The 22350-nt window shown below is 47.4% G+C and overlaps 2 protein-coding genes and 1 long non-coding RNA gene across 3 annotated transcripts; 2 read left to right on the top strand and 1 right to left on the bottom strand.

The window, feature by feature from the left end:
* Positions 1–9045: 9045 nt before the first annotated feature.
* On the bottom strand, positions 9046–11382 carry LOC120692776. Its single transcript, XR_005682739.1, has 2 exons — positions 11161–11382; positions 9046–10186 (listed from the first exon to the last, which is right to left on the bottom strand). It is a non-coding gene; the product is annotated as an uncharacterized LOC120692776 (long non-coding RNA).
* A 2306-nt stretch (positions 11383–13688) lies between these two features.
* On the top strand, positions 13689–16933 carry LOC120687620. Its single transcript, XM_039969642.1, has 3 exons — positions 13689–13973; positions 16082–16278; positions 16455–16933. Exons 1-3 carry the CDS (start codon positions 13935–13937, stop codon positions 16531–16533), a joined length of 315 nt encoding a protein of 104 aa, XP_039825576.1. The 5' UTR covers positions 13689–13934; the 3' UTR covers positions 16534–16933.
* A 2527-nt stretch (positions 16934–19460) lies between these two features.
* On the top strand, positions 19461–21137 carry LOC120692975. Its single transcript, XM_039976379.1, has 5 exons — positions 19461–19716; positions 19853–19978; positions 20532–20707; positions 20786–20845; positions 20920–21137. Coding segments are annotated over exons 1-5 (411 nt in total). The 5' UTR covers positions 19461–19668; the 3' UTR covers positions 20921–21137.
* Positions 21138–22350: the final 1213 nt, after the last annotated feature.

Genomic DNA, 22350 nt, shown 5'->3' with positions numbered 1-22350 from the left:
TATCAAAATCATTAAGGAAAGGTTGTCCCAAGGAGAAGCAAAGTACAAATGTTTCCGTGTGGATCATAGAGGAGTTTTATGGTTTGAATCTCGACTTGTTGTCCCCAAGAATCATCAGCCTAGAAAGCAAATCCTTGATGAGGCACATCTATCGAAGTTTTCGATTCATCCCGGAAGTACCAAGATGTACCAAGATCTTAAACAAGATTTCTGGTGGACTCGAATGAAAAGAGAGATCGCCAGATATGTTTCTGAGTGTGATGTCTGTCAAAGAGTTAAGGCTAGCCACTTGAAAGTAGCTGGTACTCTCCAACCTTTACCCATTCCATCCTGGAAATGGGAGCACATCAGTATGGATTTTATTGTCGGTTTACCCAACACTTCTCAGAAGCATGATTCTGTTTGGGTAATCGTTGATTGACTCACCAAGACCGCTCATTTTATTCCAGTGCATACAACTTATTCTGCCAAGAGGTATGCAGAGATTTATCTCGATCAAATTGTCCGTTTGCATGGAGTTCCAAAGACGATAATTTCTGATCGTGGGGCTCAGTTTATTGCACGTTTCTAGGAGCGATTGCAAGAATCCCTTGGAACAAAATTGATTCGCAGTTCAGCTTATCATCCACAAACAGATGGGCAAACTGAGCGAATCAATCAAATCCTTGAAGACATGTTGAGGGCATGTGCTATTCAATATGGCAAGAACTGGGATAAGTGCCTAGCACTGGCAGAATTCTCATATAATAACAGTTATCAATCCAGCTTGCAAATGACACCATTTGAAGCGTTATACGGTCGAAGGTGTCGAACTCCTTTGAGTTAGTCACAAGCTGGAGAACGCAAAATCTTTGGGCCAGATTTAGTATCTGAGGCAGAGGAGGAAGTCAAAGTTGTCCAGACTAATCTTAAGGCAGCCCAATCAAGACAGAAAAGTTATGCAAACAAAAGAAGAGATCCTTTACAGTTCAAGGTAGGGAATTTCGTATATTTGCGAGTGTCTCCTACTAGAGGTGTTCAACGCTTCGGTATCAAAGGGAAATTAGCACCCCGATACATTGGACCACTTGAAATCATCGAAACTTGTGGACCCGTTGCCTACCGACTTCGTCTTCCTTCTCAGTTGGCCGCCATTCATGATGTATTCCATGTATCACAACTCCGGAAGTGCATCAAAGCACCTACTGAGATCCTTGAACCACAAGATATCGAGATTGAATCCGATCTATCTTATTCGGAGTATCCAATCAAGATTCTTGACACCAAAGAAAGAAGTACTAGAAGGGAGAAAGTTAAAATGTACAAGATTCAGTGGAATCATCATACCGAGGAAGATGCTACTTGGGAGACTGAAAATTTTCTCCAAAGAAACTTTCCTGACTTTCGTAGAACAAATTCAGGTATCAAATCTTTCCATTCCTTTTCTTCCTGTAATCTCGGGGCGAGATTCCTTTTAGGGGGAAGGCTGTGACACCCTAGGTGTCTGCACAGTAGTTGTGTATCTATTGTGTGCATCATGTGCTTGAATTGTTTGAAAAAGGATCTTTTTGTAAATATAAAGGTTATATGTGTAACTATGATTTTATGCAAGGTCCTTTTTATAGTTATATTTGAATAGGTTGTGAAATTATAGCTTTTGTGGAGGGTGTTTTTGCAAAATGTGGTGTAATCATTACATGGCAGGAAACTTTTCAAATCAGCCTAAGTTTGAAGTGAAATTGCATTGAAAAAGACAAAATTCCTAGAATTCAAAATCCCTCTTATGTTTTCAAAATTAGCTCTTGAATCTTTGATCATATCAATTTTTGCAGAACATCAAAGTTGTAGATCTTGAAAAGTTGAACAACTTTCATGTTGGGCACTTTTTCATTTAAGCCCTATTTTAAAAGTTATCTCTGCTTTACAGTTTGGTCACTAGAAATTTCAGAAATTGTGTTTGGGTCCTTTTCCCCTTCCTCCAGCTCCTCTGCTCTGTCTCGCCGCCGCTATGCTGTGCAGCGCCGCCCGCCTGCCGTGGAGAGCCACCTCCTTCTTGCTAGCCCACGCGTCGCTCCGGAGCTTCCCCACCGCCCTTTGCCATCGCGCTGTCCCCTGCCTATTCCTCGCCGCGCTGTCCTCCTTGCTTTGCCACGCGCCCCCGCCGAGCGCAGAGCCGCCCGCGCGGCCGCCACCTCGCCGCCGCGGTGGCGAGCTCGCTGCAGAGGCCGCCGCCCTCTCCTAGCGCGCGCACGAGCCTTACAAAAACCCCCGCGCTCCATTCCGCTCGTTCTTTCGCTTGCTCCTCGCTCCCACGCCCCAGAACACACCGCCGCCATCCACAGAACACCGGCGAGCTCCACGCCGCCGTCGAACCCACCTCTCCGCAGCTCCTCTGCCCGCGCTGACACCCTAGCGAGCTCCGCCGTGAGCCCGCGCAGCTCCCAGACCACCTCCCCTCTCCCAACCCTCACCGGAGCACCCTCGCCGTCGTTTGCCTCCGCCGCCATCTCCCTGTTCGCCGTGGACCGCCCATCTCCGGCCATCTCTCTGCGAACCAAGGGTACCTAGAGCTTCGCCTCGGCCTCCTCTCCCTTTTCCCCCACTTATTCCTCGCCGCCGGCGAGCCTAGACGCCGGATTCGCCGGTCAAACCACCGCCTCCCCTCTCTGACCCGGCCAAGGACCTCGGGTTGGAAGAAACAAAACCCCAGGGGGTTATTTGAATAGCCGTAGACACATATGAATAGTATCTCTAGGGACTCCTTTGTAATTTTTGCAGTGAACTTTGAAATTCCATAGAAATTCATAGGAAATTCAGAAAAATATAAACTTTGATGTTTTGGAATCCTTGAGAGTAGCTCTTTGCAGTAGAGTCAAAATATAGTGTATGTTTGTTGCAAGTTTTTGCTGTACAAGTTGTTTTATGTCACTAGGTACATAAAGACTAGGTGTTTTATCTTTTTCTTGACTGATGATTGAAGCCATGTCTTGCAGTGAAATTTTTATGGTAGTTTGTTCTTGTAACACTAGTATTGCTATAAAAATTTCGTGGTCAGTTCTCATGTGTAGCTATTTCTTTGATTTAATCCATGTTTAGTAGACATTAATTATGATAAATAGCTTATTCTGATGATAAATCATGAAAATATTTCTAAGTAATTTTTTTGAATAGTTTAGCATGTAAATAAAGTTTGAACCCCATTTCCTGACTAGAACAGGAGCTAAAAATGAATCTTGCTAATCTGATGTCTGTTTTGCTTATTTTCTCAGAATTCATTCTGTGTAGATAAAATCATGAAAATTCACAGTAGCTAATTCATCCCTGTGTAGGCCTGCTGTTAAATTTTGAGCTTCTGTTTTGCTATGGTTTAGCCTATGTAATTCAATCTTGTTCTAGGTGTTATCTGGATGAATGAATTGTTGTGATTAAATGACTACATGTTTTCGCATGAATTTTACAGGATAGCTTAATCTGTTCATGTTCTGTTTAGGGTAATTTTTGCTAAATTTGTTACTGTTTGTGCTCTGAGTTGTTAATTTATTAGCAAACCTTGATTTAATTGCTATAGGAATCAACCACCACTTACTTTATGAAGTTAGTATAGCTTTCTTGTGCTGTTGATCATGATGCCTTGTGTAGTTAGAATTGTCAATTAACTACTCTATAAACGATTGCCCATGTCTATTTATAATACTGTTCTTGCTTTACATATATATACGGCTGCTTTGTCGGACGGGACGTACGAGCTGATCCCGGATTTCGAAGGAGGTGATCTCGAAGCTCAAGCGAACACTACCGTACTAACTGAAGCCCCGGACAAAAGTTTGGAAGAGCATAGGGCTGAAATAGTTAGCGACTACCGAGAAGGCAAGCCCCGGACATAACCTATATTTCAAATTATTATCATTTACTGTTATTATTTACTTGTGCATTTACAGTTCTTAGGTTTTGAATTGAAACCCTAGATGCATGATCCTAGAAACCTATGTACTGAACACTAGACTTGAGTTCGACTACTTGCTAAGCTTATAGGACCGGTAAAAGTCGAGTGATTGCCTGTCACTCGCGAGTTTTATAGGAATTGATTGTTTACCTTTCTGTTATCAATATAAGGACGACAGACGGGGTTGTGTTCGATATCATGACCTTATGTGAGACCCCGTCTGTGTTGATGAACTTGCTAAGGTCGCGGTGTGTGGTAGCAGTGGTTAAGTTTTTGAACGTACTAGCCACATGCCGTAAATATGGTACGCGGAAAGCATAGTAACCGATTGGACCGGGGAGTGGATATACCTGACTCTCTCTCTTAGGGATAGGTTTTATTTTTATGTTGCGCAACACTACGACTTCTAGGGACAAGGGTGGACCTTGGAGCCCTGTAGTCGGGGAGAGTGTTGCTATCCACAAGCCGGAAAGAAAGGCAAACGGTTGTTTGGGAACGACCCGATGGTGTTCCAGACGTGTGTGTTAGGTTTGCCTGGCCAGGTTAAGAAATTCGATTCGAATCGTCTGCTTCTCACAGTTTGGGACTGCTTGATCCCTTTGCCACACAGAGTAATCAGAGCAACAATATTATGATCAATCTTGATGTTTGCTTAGAAGTTCTACCATGATTGGATAGTAGTTGCTTACATAGAATGGTTAATCGACTAGAATCTTGAAAGATAAAACTTGAAAGTAAGGATATACTCTTTATTGCTTTTCAGCAAATGGAAAAACCAGAGCCTCACAAAACCTTGCATAGTCTAGCTAAAGTGGGCTACTTATACCCGTTGACGGTTAAGTCCTGCTGAGTATTAGAATACTCAGCCTTGCTGTTGAAACCCTTTTTCAGGTATGAGTTTTGAGGAACAGATCGCTAGTTTGACCTATCCTTGCTCTTTGCCTCCTGGCTGGTCCGTAGAGTGGGATACGTCTTCGGCCGGCAATGACCATGACGAGTGATACCATGCTTGGGCTAGCCTGATACCATCCGTAGAGTGTTGAAACTCTGAAGTTTTACTCTTAAGGCTTGTATAACTGTTTTACTAAAGTTGGTTTTGTAATAATGGTTTGAACTGGTTTGTAATCATTATTATGCCTGTGTTGTAAAATTGTGGTTGTAATATCTCTGGACTCGCCTTCGTGCGGGGTATGCTTGTTCGATCCGAGAACCGGTGGTTGTATCGGGACGTTACCTGAAAGACCAAGAATTGTTCCGTTTGAAGTGTGTTTGAGCTGGTGTTGCCTTTATTGTGATGGCCTGCGCACTTGAGCCGGGATAATTCAGGTGGTTCTGCCACACTGCGCTCGCCGACGCCAAGTCCGGTGTCGGCGCGATTGTTGCCGTAGCCGAGGCCTCGGGATCCACCGCGTCTGGTGTGGCTACGCCTGGCACTGGCGCATCCGCCGCCACCGCGTCGGGTGTGCCTGCGCCTGGCACCGGCGCATCCACCACCACCGCGTCGGGTGCGGCTGCGCCTGGCACTGGCGCATCCGCCGCTATTGCGTCGGGCGTAGCAGCGCCTGGCGTTGGCGCACCCGCCGCCGTCGTGTTGGGCGCCACCGGGTTAGCGGAAGCTGCCGCGCCCGGGCTCCCCGCACCCGCCGAAGCTCCCGCCGTTGCGTCGGTCGTTGCAGCGCTTGCTGTTGGCGCACCCGCCGCCGTCGTGTTGGGCGCCACCGGGTTAGTGGAAACCGCTGCACCCGGGCTCCCCGCACCCGCCGTCGCCGCCGAGGCCCCTATCACCTAGACCCTCGCTGACGAGCCAATGGCGGTGGAAGAACTGCTTGGGCGAGAAGCCCTGGCAAACAAAAAGAAGAAGCCTTCAGCAAAAATCGGAGCACCGAGAATAAAGGGATTGAACAGAATAACACTAACCCTGAAGCGCCGGGTCTCCAGCATCCACGGAGGCTCGACGACTGCTGCTGCTGCTGCTGCTGCTCCCATGGCGGTGACAAAGGAGCAACCCGAGGCTGCTCCTGCTGTTGCTGCTGCTGCTCCTCCCGCGGAGGCGGCGGAGGCGCACCCCGCGCCTGCTGCTGCTGCTGCTCCCGTGGCGGCGGCGGGGGCGCATCCCGTGGCTGCCGCTGCTACTGTTGCTGCCGGGGAAGGCATCTCTCGGCGGTGGTGGCGGCGGCGCGGCAGCTCCGGGGGTCCCGCGAGGTCCGGGGGCCCGGGAACTACCCTGGCCCGCGTCCTCGGCGGTCCTCTGACGCTTCACGGCGGGCTCCATAACTGGGGTCCCGTTGCCCCGGTGCAACCTGCGCCGGCCCGCTTCCCCCGATGACGCGCCGGAGCTGCTCCGGGCCTGGCTAGGACCGGATGTGGCGGCGCTACCAGCCACGGCCTGCTTGCCCTTAGCAGTGGGGCCAGACCCCGCGGCGCTTGGCACGGCTTGTTCCCCGGACGCACCAGGGATCCGGAGCCCACGGTCCGGGTCACCTCCAGTCTGGCGCACAGCCAGCCCACCGTCGTCTTGGGTCGGTAGGGTGGCCAGCACCACAGTCTTCAGGCGTGAGTCCTTGCAGAGGGGGGATGACACCCTGAGGGAGGATCAGGTGCTCCGGGATGAAGATTTCCCCGTCACCGCCCGCACCAGGACCTCCAGGGTTTACTGGGTCAGGTCGCTCCCCTCTCCGCGGTGGGTCCTGCTGCAGTCGTTGGGGCCGGTGAAGCTCCAAGCAGGACGCGGTCGCTGCTTCAGGGGGGCGATCCGGCGCTTCAGGAAGTCCCCGAGCACGTGCAGTGAGGTGAGGCCGCTCTCAGCCAGCGACCTGATCTTGCTCAGCACGGAGTCGAAATCCGGCGGCAGGGACGGTTTGGCCCTCCAGGACAGACGGTCGGAGGCGGGCCCCCAGTCGGCATGACCAGGCGCTCATTGGCTTCGGTGGTAGCGATCACCCACTCCCTGCGCCACTCCTCCCACTTCCCGCCGGTGAGCCCGGGGATGTACGGTGTCCGCAGGTCACTCCTCGTCTGGAAGTAGTACGCCCCCACTTCGTCTTTGCCCTTCCCGGACTTCACCAGGATGAAGAAATGGCGGAAGAGGATGACGCAGGGCCGCACCCCCACGAACATCTCGCACAGGTGCACGGAGATGGCCGTCAGAAGGAAGGAGTGCGGCGTGAGGTGTTGAAGATGGAGGCCGAAATCTTCCAGCAGCAGCAGAAAGAATGAGGAGATCGGCAGCCTCAAGCCGGTGGAGATGTGCGAGATGAACAACACAAACTCCCCGGCGCGTAGGTTGCCGAGGGAACCGAGCCTGCTCGAATCCCCCAAGCAGTCTCCTGAGCACTCCACCCAAGCAGGCGGCGCACCGTGCTCAGCTCCTCCTCAGTCTGGAAACGGCGGGGACGAGCAAGGGATGCCATTTCGCTTTGGAGGCGAGGAGCAATCTATGCAGGAGGGTAAGGTGCGAGGAGGCTCGAAGGCAAAGGGACGCAAAGCTTGGAAGAAAAAAGGCAAATGCGGGAAAGTAACCGCGGTATGCGGTTCGTCCCTTTATGAAGACTGACCCAACCGGCGCGTCCCGGAACCGTCGCTGGAACCCAAGCGACGCTCACGCCTGGTGATTAACCGCCCTGTCCATGACAAGGGGGCCAAGACCGCCTGTTAGGGAGGGCGGGTAACAAACAAAGGTGTGAAAAGGCGGGATATGAATCGTCACCCGCGCGCGAAGCGAGGCGGAAGCTGAGCTGACGTGCGCGCATTAAGCGCTGGCATGACCAAGCTTTTCGGGAACTGCGCCGGTGGTAAATATCCCATTTACTCCGGCCGCAACAATGCCGAGCGTCGCATGCGTGACTAGGTGAACCACTGTGCGTGGGGGCCACGAGTCAGTAAGCCGTTACGATGTGATGAGGCAGAGGAAAACCCGATGGATGGTCAAAACCGGACAAGACTCCTGCAGTAAGAGGCTTCAAGTTATACAGAGCCAAGTCGCATTAGTGGCCCCACCTGCGGGTTCGTCACCTCCCCCGAGGTGGGCCCGAGGGCCACTGTCGGTATCCTGTAGCAGGGATACCCACTCTTACTGCAGCAAGGCAGGACTCGCGTAATCATCTGTAACTACGCGGTAAGGGGCGGAGCAGCCGGGCCTCACGGGTCAGGCACTTACCTCCCCGGGCCAACGGCCTCGGACCCGTTCCCCGCTCTGGGACAGGTCCGGTGACGCCACGTGTCCCTAAGGAGGGGAAGCTTCGAGCCAACCACCGAGATCTCGGACCCCCCCCCCATAGGGGTCCGGGACCTCCTCGCACCCGTCCGGACCTCCCACGCGCGTAGAACCAACATACCGCCGGGGGGGGTCTGGAGCCGCCACGTAGGCGCGGGCGCGAGGCGCAGGTCTTCCACTGGAAGACTCGCCCACCCACAGCATTCAATGCGGGTGGTTGAGGCGTGCTCTGCCGCCGCGGCACGCGGGGCAGCCTCTTTCAGGCCTCACTGTAGACCGCGTATTACCGAGATACACAGTGGGCCCGTCTGCGCCGCATCCGCTCAGGGCCCGTCTGGCACATTAATTGGATACGACGGCACGTCACTTTTCCATCATGCCACCTACGCTGCAAGCTACACGGCCCATTCAGCTGCGTGGCAGGCGACGTCGCAAGCTACGTCTGGCGCCGTTTCAACAAGACAGCGCCTGGACATGCTGAACGGGGGATTCCAGGAGCAGGCAAGGAAATCCAGGAATGAGATCTCCTTTGCCTGCAACGCCATAATGTATGAATTGTACGTTATTTTATACTACACCGTTTGGGCCCACCTGTCGGGGACCCAACGGCCATGTACGCGCCTCCCTTGAGATATAAAAGGGAGGCGCTCGCTGTACACGTCAAGCACACACAGACGCGCGCTGGACTCAGCTCCGAGCTCTTCCAGACTCAAGCAATACAACACACAGTGGACGTAGGTTATTACGCTCCGGCGGCCCGAACCACTCTAAACCTGCTGCATTCATCGTGTTCCTGAGCGAGATCGAACTAGTCCTAGCTAACCCCCGAGTACTCACCCTCTGGGCTTAGGCGGGTGCCTTCCGCCACCCGGCTGTGGATTGCCACACCACGACAGTATGAAGCTGCATCTCTATGCCAAACCAATTATGTATCCATATGAACTCCTGCCTTCATACCCAATAAGGTATGAAGTTGCATCGTTATGCCCAATAAACGATGATGTACCGGTACGGTCGCAACTATAGGTTCGTGACATAACTCCAAATGCCATGTAATGTAGTGCAATGCAATGCAACATGATCTCCAAAGCCAAATATCATATACTCCAAATTTAGATTCCCTGTACTCCATGATGGAAGAAGAAAATAATCCATGATAGTTAATACCAGAAATGCAAATAGTACTCCCTCAACATAAGCAACACCAACCATGATTGATTATTCATATGTTTCAAACATCAACCAACCACGCTTGAATGAACATATATTCCAGACATCAACCAATCATGACTGAATAATCATGTGTTGCAAACATCAACCAAACAGTTATTCATATTATTATATCTATATATCTCCTTAGTCTTAATAGGATAGCGTGTAGCCATTATCTATTTAAATGTATAAAAGAATAATTCCATAATCCAAGCCCCAAGTATATCTATGATAAAAATATTTCTAAGTAGAGCTAGTCAACCCAAGATTCGATCCATATATTTGAACACCTATACCAAACAATAGTAAGAAACTACTTCGAACCTTACTCGTAATCCAAACTCCAATTTATCCAGACATGATAGCACTAGGAGACATAAAGTAGCGTAACTGCCACAGAGGTTTGCATACACCAAGGTTAACATACCTCTACTAAACAAGCCCACTCACTAGTAAACTGTCAAGGATTCCATATATTTTACTCCCAGAAAATATGTCATAGGATAAATTACTAAGTATATGTCATATGTAAATATACTTTCATCTCCAACCATAAATTCAAAATCCATTATATATAGACCATGTCATTACCTATCCACCCATGTTGAAGTAAAGAGACATGTTACCTCTAGATCTATATTAGCAATGACATTACATACTTCGCCCGATCATTGTGAGTCATGTCCAAATTTGTTATATTATCACATATAAGCATGAATGTTGTAATTTATAAAGAAAGGCAGTAAAAATAGAATGCTAGAGTTGTGGCAAGGCAACAACTACATTAACTTGCCTTCCGACCATGTTGATATGGCATACACGCCTCGAAGCAATATCACCTGCTAAACCACTCATGTATCAGCATAACCACTCCAAAACAGACTCTCATATGGTAATATAAAGTTTTACTACACCCCAAACCCAATATGAATAAGAATAGGAAAACTGCACTCCTTGTCAACAACATTGATAAAGAGCAGAAATGCTTCTCTTTTTCGCATCTATTTTTATACAAATGATCAGGTGCCAAATAAATATATATTGGAAAACTAGACAGAATAAACTACAACTTTGGTAGCAATACCATAATTTTATCAGACCTCTAAGGTCACCCACCTAATACACAATTCAAAACACGGCTTCCAAATATGCCTAACAGCCCAGGCACCAACATTTAAAAAATCATATCTCCTATATTATACTGTAAAAAATATGAAATTTTGCTGGAAGTAAGAACATTTATCCCTCTACAAAAGTCTTCACAGATGGAAGAGCCAATTCAGTCATTTACAAGATGAAGATCACCAATGAACAGACCTGCTAGATCTGTCAGGCAAACATGAACATATAGAATAATCCTGCCATATCTCAAGTTCTAATCCACCAAAAATTGCAATTAAGCACACTTTAGAAAGCTAACAAAATTATCTACAACTTTGGTATTCATTGTGCGAACCAATTAAGCCCACAAAGTGGGTCAAATGGAATAGATCTCAAACAGTCCAGAAATTCATCAGAAAAACTGGGTCACAAAGAATCGACCATAACTCCCAGTATACAGCACCCATGAACGCGATTTTTGCACCAAAAGAAAGATACTCGAGTCTACTACCATAATATAAATTTTCTTTAATTTTTATCCCCCATTAGACAATCCTAACTGGCCACAAAATCATCTCTCCCCAGTTTGGAAACCCCTGATTAACATCGATTCAAGATCCACCACTAACACTACGCACCAAACCCTTCCCTACCATGAACTACCACACCCAAGCAACCTCAAATCGAATGTACAGTAGGGCTCAAGCCTCACCTAGGGTTCCCATGAGAATCCGTAAGGAAAAGGTGGGGGAGATACCGATTTGCACATCTTCTTGATCCTCTCTTCCTCCTTGATCCGTTTTGCTGCTTCTTTCGAAGTATTGGTGTTGCAATGGAGGGGATCTAGAGGGGGAAGGGAGGAGCCATAGAGGAATAGGGAGGAAGCAAGAAGGGAACAGGAAAGAGGAAGTGTCGGCCTAGGAGGAGAGGCAACGTGAGGCCTTTTTTTCATTTTTATATTAAAAAAATTCAAAAATATATGCCGAATAGGGAAATTTTCAAAAATGGGTGCCTGTCGCCCCCCTAATGGGAGACAGGGTGGCTATCGCCCATCCAGTTGGCGACAGGACCTAAATGTAAAAAAAATTACATTTAGGTCCTGGCGCTAGGGCGCATTAAACAGTGAACTTGTAAAATCGATATAAAATCGTAGAAAAATCAAAAAAATACAAACTCAACTGTTCTGGATTCTATGAAATAAGATCTACAACTTTTGTTACATAAAGTTTTTCATTTGATCAATGTATATAAATCAAGAAAATAGTTCTTGTACCTAGAAAAATATGAAATAATTAATTTGGTCTAGTTGTGCTTATCTAAAATTTACCAAACTTTTTTTATAGCTCTTAGGAAATAAAATAATAGTACTGTAAACGTTATGGCTTCTAATACTCAGTATAGCAGCATGGATAAATAACTCATTTAAACTAGACATATTGCAAGATCTAATTTAAAAACTTATTCTTGAAATGTTTTCTGGGCCTACCAATTTTGTACAAGCCTATGATCACCATATGAAATACTCTGGTCAAAGATGACATGCATCCAAATGATGGATCTTGAGATTTAAATAAAAGTTCATTAAAATGGTATTTAAAATAGAGCAAGATAAATTGATCAAATCAAAAACTTTATGTAACAAAAGTTGTAGATCTTATTTCATATAATCCAGAACAGTTGAGTTTGTAGTTTTCTGATTTTTCTACGATTTTATATCAATTTTACAAGTTTCCTATTTAATGCGCCCTGGGCGCTAGAACCTAAATGTAATTTTTTTTTACATTTAGGTCCTGTCGCCAACTGGATGGGCGACATGCACCCTGTCGCCCATTAGGGGGGCGACAGACACCCATTTTTGAAAATTTCCCTATTCGACATATATTTTTGAATTTTTTTAAAAAAATATAAAAAATGAAAAAAGTGCCCAACATGAGGAGGTAATGTGTGGAACGGTTGGGCCTGGCTTACCCATGGCCGGCCCAACAAACCTCTTCTTTTTTTCTTTTATTCTCCCCTTTTTTGTGTTACAGAAATCTTAATATATAGGAGTATTAAACATAGATTATTGATGAAACCCATCCCACAACCCGTAGGCTATTTTGCGAGACAAATCCAATGAGTTTAATTAATTCATGATTTGCTATAGTGGTGCTACAGTAATTATCAACTAATCATAGATTAATATACCTCGTTGGATTCGTCGCGTGAAATAGTCTAGGGGTTATGGAAATAATTTTGTATATAGATTTTATTAAAATACTACTAAATAATAAGATTCTCTAAGGTTATTTTTTAGACCATGGGATCCAAACACCCCCTTGAAAGGAGATTAGACTGACAACATACAATTTATCGGGATTTGAAATGGATTGCAACTTCAAACTAGAATAATCCCAATTTCTTTTTTTTTGAGTTTACACAATACAACTCAGACACTCACACCTTATGAATACACGTACGCAAATTTGACCCCTATGATTTTTTTTTTGAGATTACACAGTATAACTCAGACACTCACAACGCACGCACACTCACACCTTATGAATACACGTACACAAATCCGACCCCTATGAGCATCTTCGAAGACCGAGCTTGGCAAATTTTTGAGATTGACGAAGTCACTACATGCGCCTCGCTGTCGACGAGAACGTTGCCTACCACTGAATGCACAACACCGTTAAATCTCAGAATGTTCGCTCCCAAGAGGAATCGAACCCAGGACTTCAAATTCTACCGAGACTCTTGTAACCACTAGACGACATGACCTTTCGCACAATAATCCTGATTCTTGTATGCATATCATCATGGCTTCATATTTTATTTTGAAAGAAAATCATGGCTTCATATTTTGTAAGAGCACACAAGACGTACAGGCACTGCTTCAAACATATTCCGCGCACGCTCCAATTACAAGCCATTCCATGGGCCTCATCGATCGTTTTCGGTTGTTCTAGGTAAGGGTCGATTCATCTTCGTCTCAAGTCATGCGGGCGAGCGCAGTGAGGTGCCTGGTGGACGGCGGTCGAGCATCAACAAACGGCCGGTGGAATGGGGGTCGGGATCGAGTAGGAGAGCGAGGAAGGAGAAGATGGAGGTGAAAGAAATGACTGGTAGGGGTAGGATGGTCTTTTGACATGCTCATTTAGCCGATTTAGCGCGAGTATACCACGTTAGAAAAAGAGGTAAAAGCGGTGGTAAATATGAATAAAAAATTTGAGCGGTCGTGTGTTAATGGGTCTGCTCTATATTGGGACAGTACTCCGAATTGCATCGTGGATTTGGTGGCCAGCGGAAAACTCATTTTCCGCGAAAAAAATTGCGGCAAACGAGCAGAAGTCATCATAGGGATCGCAAAAACTTAAATAACCACTCCTTCCCCTCTAGCGAAGCGACCTTGGCATCGGCGGCGGTTCCCGTACAATCGCTCCGGCTTGGCCAAGCTCTGCAGCACCAGGGTTGGCTGCTTGCACATCGGGCCATGGAGGGATGAGCCCCCGCCTCTTCGGCAGCTCCATGCCCACCGAGGTAATCCAATTACCTCCTCCCGCTGCCTCCTGCTCTGGGCCTGCACAAGTTAGGCCATTTCGAGTTGGGCGACCTGACCAGAACCCCATGAATTGTTGGATTGGGATTAGAATTGCGAGTCTAGATGGGTGATCTGTTATCTGCTGAATTAATCGACCATGTTCACTGAGTTGGATATGTAATCCTTAAGTTGTCTTATCTTCAAAAACTTAGTTTTTCCCCTTTTTTCCTAGACCTCACTCGATTGAAGTTGTCTTATTCTTGAGTTGAAATTAATCCTACGCTGTGTGTCGTTTTAGTCTCCAGCAGCCGCTGTGGTGTTAGGGTTAGGGTAAGGGATGGGTATTACTCAGTTGCAGAGGGGAGGGCGGGGGTGGCGGCTGTGGCTTTTTTTTTATGGCAAAATTGGCCCATGGGCACCGTTAAATCATGGATTTTGCCACAAGCCACTAAAAAAACTATGCCTTGGCCGGAAACCATTACAATTCTATGATTATTTGCTGAAAGACACTATAGCTCATATAATATTATTTCCACCTTAAACAGGTCACAAAGTACATAAATGTGGACAGTAATACCCCTACATCGCTGCAGAAAACCAGGCCTGCTCTCGCCGCAGCCTCGCTTGCTCGCTCTGGCTGGTGCTGCCCCCGAGCGGCACGACGGCATGGCTGTGGCGCACCGGCGGGAGGGGCTCTGGCTATGGCCCCAAGCGCCGAGCGCCCCACGGCACGCCCCAGCCGAACAGCCCTTCCCGAGTGCCCCGTCCTGCCGGCCAGCCACCTGCCGAGTGCACCCGAGCCAAGTGCCTCCTACCGAACGCCCCTTCCTGCTGGCCAGCCCCCTGCGGCACGGGCGCGGCACCCTGTGCCTGGGAAGCAGGCTTGCCGGAGCAGGTGAGGGTGCGGATGGATGAGCACATTTTTTTTGATCGAAACATACCTGTTTTATATGTTAAGGAAACCGTACAAAAAACACGTACACGTACAGGTACATTCCAAAAGGATATAGAAGACAAATGTGGCGATCATTTTGCACAGAGGCCCCTAAGGAACAAAGAAATTGCACATAAGGCTCTAAATCCTCTGCAGGTCGCAACCTCCCGTCGTCGCTGTCGCCGGCCATCGCCGGAGAAGCATCGCCGCTAACCCAAGGTCGGAGAAGCCCAATCGCCATAAGGCTTTGAAAGTAGCCGCAGTAGAAGAAGCAAACGCTGATGCTGCATCGGCCGGGGACGCACCCCGAACCTCGCCGACCCTGGACAGGGACTCGTTGCCGGCGACGGAAGCCACCACGAGAAACTCGAGCCCTATCCACTCTCCAACCATCCGCACGGCCCGAAGCTGCCTTCTTATCCTGGATCCTAGAAGCCGACGAACTCACCTTCCCTCTGGGTCGATGAACCGCTGGCGAACGACTCATATACAGGAGCTCCACACCGGGAGCACCACCTCCACGGGCTCGCCGCTGACGCCGGAGTGGAGCACCAACGAGGCGGGGGAGAGCGCGGGAGGACCTTATTCCATGACGACGACGCCGCCTCGACGTCGCCGCCGGAAACCTAACCCTAAAACTACTAGGACGACCACCACCGACCGGGGGGAGCACAGCGGTCTCCACCACCTCGCGAAACCCAGAGGGCCATCGGAGGCGAGGAAGACCGCTGGCCCCGCTGGCGGCGGCCAGAGCACTCGCTTTCTCCTCTCTCAAACAGTACCGGGACGAGAGAGATCGGGAGAGGAAAAGATCTTTGGATGGACGAGCACATTAACCACGAGATGTATTCCAGTTAGTAAAGAGATAAGGGTATAATTGTCATTTCGCATGGATTTCTGTTAAAATTGAGTATAATAATAGGTGTGGTGTCCTACAGAAAATTACCTTAGATTTACGGTGTGTTGTGGCAAAGACAACTTTTTTAGTGGCCTGTGGCAAAAGCCACACTTTAACGGTGTCCAGGGGCTAATTTTGCCGCTTTTTTTCTAGAATAACCTGTCTTCACCTCTCAGAAATTCCAATGCAAACTAAGGAAAGATCGTGTGAAACTCTTGTCTTGTTTAATCAGTAGATGGATGCAGTGACTTTGATAATAACATGATTATAAGCAGGCACAAGTGTGGAGCTGGAATGTGCAAGTGCTAAATGGGTGTAAATCGGAAGAATGGACTAATTCATCCAGCCGTGTACTGCGGGTTCTTGGGAGTGTGGGTGATCCTGATCACAGGGAGCTGAACCGCCTTGCTGCCTGGCCTGCAACCAGGGCGTTAAGCACTCAATGGTCCGACTGTGTGTCAACTGAATTGGTGTGAGTATAACAAGTGTCCAACTGTTGCTGCATATGATTCACTGTATTCTGTCTTGAGGGTTGCAGAGATGAATATGGACTCAAAATCAAAATGTGTTCTCCTATCATATGGATTGATGAGGCAGATTGCTTGTTGGCGTGTTTGTATAATGGATGTTTTTCTTGCGGCTTTGCAGCACATTGGCTTCTTCCACAAATTGTACAGGACACGGGAACACAAAATATGACAACGGTGGGTCAAAGGCTCAAAGCTGAGCTTGGTTGGGCCTACAAGCACATAGGTCCTGACATGGGCTCGCCAATTAATACAAGCTGTGGACTGTCCCGAAAGGAGGACGACATGGACTGCGTAGGTGGCAGTCCTTTTTGTGGAGCAGTTAAGTAATGTGACCAGACACCCCTGGAATCTCTTTCCCAGTACTTCTTCACTTGATGAATTTGCATCAGTCTCCTGCACGTTCGAGAACAAAAAAATGAATTTGTATCAGTTTCTTTCTTTCTAAGGAAACACCATGGCTTGCTAGTAGGGGACCTGCAAGAGGAGCAATTATATTACTGGAAGCCTTGTGTATTTGCAGACTGCAACTGTCAATAATGTACGAAGTTGGAAACATAGGAGTAATATAAAAAAATAAAAATTAAAAGGTAATCTTAATAATCGGGAGCAAGATAGAATGATGCTCTGCAATCTTGAAGAAGCAACTGAGGTACCCACTGCAAATATGGAGTTGATGAAGGTCGTCTGCAGGAAGAAGGAATTGAAGAGGTGCATAAGCAGGGGCGGAGCCACCACTGGGGCGAGCCCGGGCGGCCGCCCTAGGTCCCCTTGGCCGAGCAGTAGAGGATATCCTCAGACCTCAGTTCTCCATGCCGCTCCATGCCGCCGGGAAGGGAGCAAATCGCGGCGGCGCTTGCCAGAAGCGAGGACGACGCTGAAATTTGAGAGGAAGACAGGCAACCGCGTACTGGGCCGAGACTTGGTGGCTCGTGGGCCGAGTATTGGGCTGCGGGACGCTTCAGGCTTCAGCCCAGCGCAGCCTAGGGTTTGCGTGGGGTTTGGTGGCCGCTTGGCCAGCAGCCCAAGCTAGCCACGCGACGCGACCACACCCCCAGCCCCGCCCGCCTGCGCCTGCCGTAGCTCGTCGCCTCGTCATCTGGCCTTTGCGCCCGCCGCCCGTCGGCCGTCGCCCCATCCGGCCGTCTCGGCCGTCGCCCCATCGCCCCGTCCGACCGTCCGGCCGTCTCGTGCACCGCTGCAGGCTGCCTCGGGCGGCCCTCGGCGGCGGCGCCTCCCGCCGGCCACGCTCCTGGCCACCTGCTGCCTGCCTCGACTGGTGGACGGAGGTGGAGGCAGCCGGGGGGGGCGTGGGGCGGCGGCCCTGCGCTGCTGCGCCGGAACGGCCGGAGGCCTGGAGTGCCGGGCACCGGCGGCCAGCGAGCCTGCACGCGCGCCTTCCGTGGCGCGTTGCACTGTTTCACTGGTACTGTTCCGCCCTAGGTCACTTGTCAGGCTGGCTTCGCCACTGTGCATAAGTGTTGCAGGCATGATGGGAGGAGAATGCACGGGGGTGGGGGTGGGGGTGTGTGGGTGTTGGTTCTGCGATATAGGATGTCAAAAATGATTTGACCATTTTCAATGTTGGTATATTGTTACTTCTGTTTTGACGGTGCTGTACTCTAGTTTTTGTTTCTATATGATAGCACTCACTAGCTCCCAGGATTAAAAAAACTCGTCCGGTGGGGGGAGACCATCCCCAAGGTTTTCTATTAAGAAGGAGGTCCTAAGACCTGACGGACACCCCCCAGAACCCCGGCTCTTTACTGAGCTTGGCCTGGCGATATCCGTTGCTACTGGGCCGGAATCGAATTTCAGGCTCGGGCCGGCAAGAAACCGTTACCCAGTGCCGGGTCGCCATCCCAAACTGGGGAGCACGGGGGAGGGGGGGTCCCACAGGTGGGCTAAATCCGCCCCATAGGGGATTCTACTTCTGGGAAGAATGGGGAGGCATATGCCAATGCACCTGCTATTTGGGTGAGTTTGAAGTAAATAATGCTTAGGATAGCACGAACCTCACAATCTCAATAAATGTTAGCGATAGTCCTGTGCACTATGTATGTGTGTCTTGTACGTGATGTGTTCCTAGGTTAGTGGTGAGGCCTTCCTGGCTTTGAATAACTAGCGAATAGCTTTTGAGGCATCTAATGATTATTATGAATGGCTATTAACTGTTGATTGGAATACCTGAAAACAACATGATACTCGCTGCATTAGCAGTATCCTTATGTGTGTTTGTGTCCAGGTACATAGTCATTAGTTAGCAGATTTCCATCTTCTAGTTAGTGAGAATAATAGCAGATTGGCTCAGGCTTTAGTGTAGTGTTCTGCTGTGTACAAAAGCAGCGACGAAGCCAGGAATGGCGTTAGGGGGGGTGGGCTGGCTTCCTCTTCTTCTTCCTCCAGCCCCTTCTTTCCTTCTTCTTCCTCCTCTTGGTGGTAGGAGGGGCTTAGCCCAGGCTCCATGGAAATCATGGTGGTAGGGGGGCTGGAGTCCGGATTGCCCCCCCTCCCGCTGGCTTCGTCACTGTACAAAAGCAAGAAAAACGAGAAGATGCAGAAAGCAATTGCAGCACAAAACCACTGTGTGGATGTGTGTGTGTTCTCTGTGAGTATGTTCCTGGGAGACCTGGTGAGGGCTTTAGGACTTTCATATGAGACTAGGATAGCTTTTGAGGCAACAAAAACATGTTAGAAGCACCTGATTTGTACTCGTACTTAAAACATCTCAGTTTAGTAAGTTGGTTACCAAATTAGTTATGATTACTTCAATCATCAGAGGAAGAATGCTTCAATAAATGCATAATTAAGATCATAATTGAATGGCATTTACGCTTATCCATGGATTTGTTTTGAGTTCTCTTCACATAAATTCTTTTAAGCTCTTACATGTTTTTGTATCCTTCACGCTGAACGACATCTCATTGCAAAGCTTATTGGCACACAGCTCATATATTTCCTTTGCGTCTTTAGTTTTCAATGTGTTTTTTAATCAGTACAAGGTGGTTATTATATTAGCTGCAAAGGTTGATTTATACAGGGAGCGCTTCTGCTATTCAGCAGTCATATGCATTTATTTATTGTTAGTTGTTTATGTTCAAATGACATTATATTTTTAAACAATTAGTGTCAATGCTTCCCGAATTGACAATTTAAAATATACGCTTGAGAATGAGCATGTGTTAACATCCACTTTATATGGATAAAATTAAGACAGTTTTTTTAACTTACTTCAATATGAACACAATTTGTTTTTCTTACTCCAGTATCAACCACTTGATATTCAATATACCTTTTTATAGGGTGTCCAATTTCTGATTGATTTGATAAATGGCATGGTTTTAACCAAAGAGGATGAGCTGTTTTTCCGGAATGCATTCAAGGTATTCTCATATTCTTTCGAAGTATCAATTCCTGCATTATTCTGTAGCAGATTCTATTAATTCACATGGTGTTAATTTGAAATTAAATAAATATCTGCAATAATATTTAAATGGTTCGCTTTCCATTTTTCTGTAGCTTGCAGATGTTGTCAGTTATTTGGAGTCCCAGGAGTATACTCTGGAAGAGTTGAGATTGCTCCTGAAGACTGTATACAAGAAACTTGGTCCACACCGAAAACTGATGGAGATTTTCATCAAGGAGGTATTTAAGTTCTTTCTGTGCTTAGTGTTTGTCTGGAATGAAATCTGACTGAGTGGACCGGTATGGCACACCTCCTATTGTTTTCTTCTCCTATGTTGCATTAGTACTCTTTTCATCTTCCAATCTGCTTCACCAGTTTTGCATTCTTGGCTCTCTAGCACCTGTGGAGTGTCTTCTAAATCCAACCTTTATACCAGTGAAACAAAAGGTTCATATACACACACACACACACACACACACACACACACACACACACACACACACACACACTACCAGAACATTGAGCCAGAAAAACTGAGATAACAAAATGTGTAGTTCGGAAAGGATTGCCCAAAATCACTTCACATTCACATAGAAATTGTTTAAGCTTGCACAAGAAGTAATGTTTGAAATCACATTAGCCAACAAATGATTTGCAACAAAATTAGAGGCTTACAAGAACTGATCTTGAAGGTGCATAGTTTGCTGGTATGTATTCTTTTTAACTATAACTGGCCATGGTGTTTGCTGGCATTTAAGGTCCAACTGAAGATTTATTTCTTTGTAAAAATAGGAAATGCCCCACAGCTGCACATCAGATGAAGAGTTGAACAAGAACCTAGTTCTTTCACACATTGAAGTGAAGGTTGATGTTTTGATGAAGATGGTTGAGAAAGGTGACTCCGAGATATTGAAGACTATGGCCAAAAATAAAGATTGGGGTTCCATGAAAGTTTTCGGACGGACATGGTAAGAGTGAAACAAGCTATGTTTTCTTACTTTCTATTGTTTGTATGGTTGCACTAATCCTTTTTTTTATTTAAACAGGGATTTGACGAAGGTGATTTCTTTTATTCAGTGGTTGTGGTGGTTGTTAACTGGAATGTGGTAAGTGTGTACCCCAAGTTGTATGTACTGTCTACTTGATTGAATTATATGACACTTTTTTTTGCTTGTGACAGATGCGAGAAGATTCAAGCTTATGTAAAGATAGAATCCGTGCAGGTATTGACTTATCACTGCCACTATTCAGATCATATTGGTTTGTCTTTGTTTCCTATATGCATTGACTGTCTGTCACTGATTGGGTCTGGGCTGCAAGTTACCAATTTTAGAAATTGTAAATAGTGACTGCTGTATCACTCACGATCTGAATGCATGTTTTTCAGAACTGCCCTTATAGTGATTTGCTTCTTCCCGTTGAATTGATAGTGGCGTTGTTGGGAACCGAGGTGGTCCTAGTACCCACTAAGCTGAGGACCGACACACCAACTCACTCTAGAGTCGGTTAGTCTTTTCAATTTCTAGATACTTAGTGTATAAGTTCCTTTCAATGGCAAAGCCGCTTTCTTGCTTCCGGTGGCAGAGCCTACCAACCGATGAAGCTGGCTTCCGGGAGGCAGAGCCTTTCTACGATGAAGCCCAGACCCTTTGTGATCCCGGGTGGCAGAGTCAACCTACGATAGATCACAACTTATTCACTAAGTACTCAGAAACTGGAAGACTAACACTTACAAACACTTATTTTATTACAACACAATAGTATTACACAAGAGTACACAACACACCTTATCTTTGTGGCTAACATAGCACTCATCCTTCTCACTACTTCCTAGCACCACTCATCTACCATGCTCTTGGATTGAATGACATGGCAAGGGAGGGGGGCTCTATTTATAGGGAAGGGGGAACCATGAGGTTGTGACAAGTGTCCCCCATTCTAGAAATTTCCTAGATATTACAACAGTGTCTAATTTATTTTATTATCAAATCTAGACTACTCCATGGTAAATATCTTACTCTTGCATAGTGTGGAACATTGTAGAAGGTTGCCTTGCCTTCTTTCAACACTCCCTCTCACGGTAAACTTCTTTTCAATGTTGTCCTGCAGACCATGCCGAGTGCCTCTCGAAACTTCTCAAACTTTGCTTTGTTGAGACTTTTTGTGAGTATGTCGGCAGTCTGCTCCTCTGTCTTGGTAGGCAGGGGCGGGCCTACGTTATATCAAATGTATTCAATTGAATACCCATTATTTGTAGCAAAATATTTTATATTTGTAGTGTATAATATGTATTTGGAGCAAATATATAAATATTACACAAAATAACATATTTCCAAACTTCTAGTTTATGTTTCGTGATGAAAAATCATAATAGTCCACATCCCATCCCACCCCTCCCCTCCCGACGACCATCCCACCACAGACTTGGCAGCCGGGCAGGCCATGAGACGCTGGCAGTGGCTAGGCCATCGCCACAACTAGGCGGGGGCGCAGGGCTTGGGCTTGCATGGCGTGGCGCGCGCAGCTAGGGCACGGCGCTGCCACTTCGCCAGGGTGATAGGGCCTCCACAACTCCGCTACTCTAGCAGTTTATGCCCTTTGAGGCGTGGGC

This window comes from Panicum virgatum, chromosome 9N (genome assembly GCF_016808335.1).
Source record: "Panicum virgatum strain AP13 chromosome 9N, P.virgatum_v5, whole genome shotgun sequence".
Taxonomy (NCBI): domain Eukaryota; kingdom Viridiplantae; phylum Streptophyta; class Magnoliopsida; order Poales; family Poaceae; genus Panicum; species Panicum virgatum.
This window is presented reverse-complemented; position numbering and strand designations above follow the sequence as displayed.

What these genes read in the sequence shown, in the direction of transcription:
- LOC120687620 (XM_039969642.1), top strand. Translation starts at nt 13,935, where the DNA reads ATGAGCCCCCGCCTCTTCGGCAGCTCCATGCCCACCGAG. An exon ending in GCAGCTCCATGCCCACCGAG is followed by an intron (nt 13,974 to 16,081) that starts GTAATCCAATTA and finishes GATTATAAGCAG; the next exon opens with GCACAAGTGTGGAGCTGGAA. An exon ending in TGTGTGTCAACTGAATTGGT is followed by an intron (nt 16,279 to 16,454) that starts GTGAGTATAACA and finishes GCGGCTTTGCAG; the next exon opens with CACATTGGCTTCTTCCACAA.
- LOC120692975 (XM_039976379.1), top strand. Translation starts at nt 19,669, where the DNA reads ATGGTTTTAACCAAAGAGGATGAGCTGTTTTTCCGGAATGCATTCAAG. An exon ending in TTTTCCGGAATGCATTCAAG is followed by an intron (nt 19,717 to 19,852) that starts GTATTCTCATAT and finishes ATTTTTCTGTAG; the next exon opens with CTTGCAGATGTTGTCAGTTA. An exon ending in AAAGTTTTCGGACGGACATG is followed by an intron (nt 20,708 to 20,785) that starts GTAAGAGTGAAA and finishes TTATTTAAACAG; the next exon opens with GGATTTGACGAAGGTGATTT.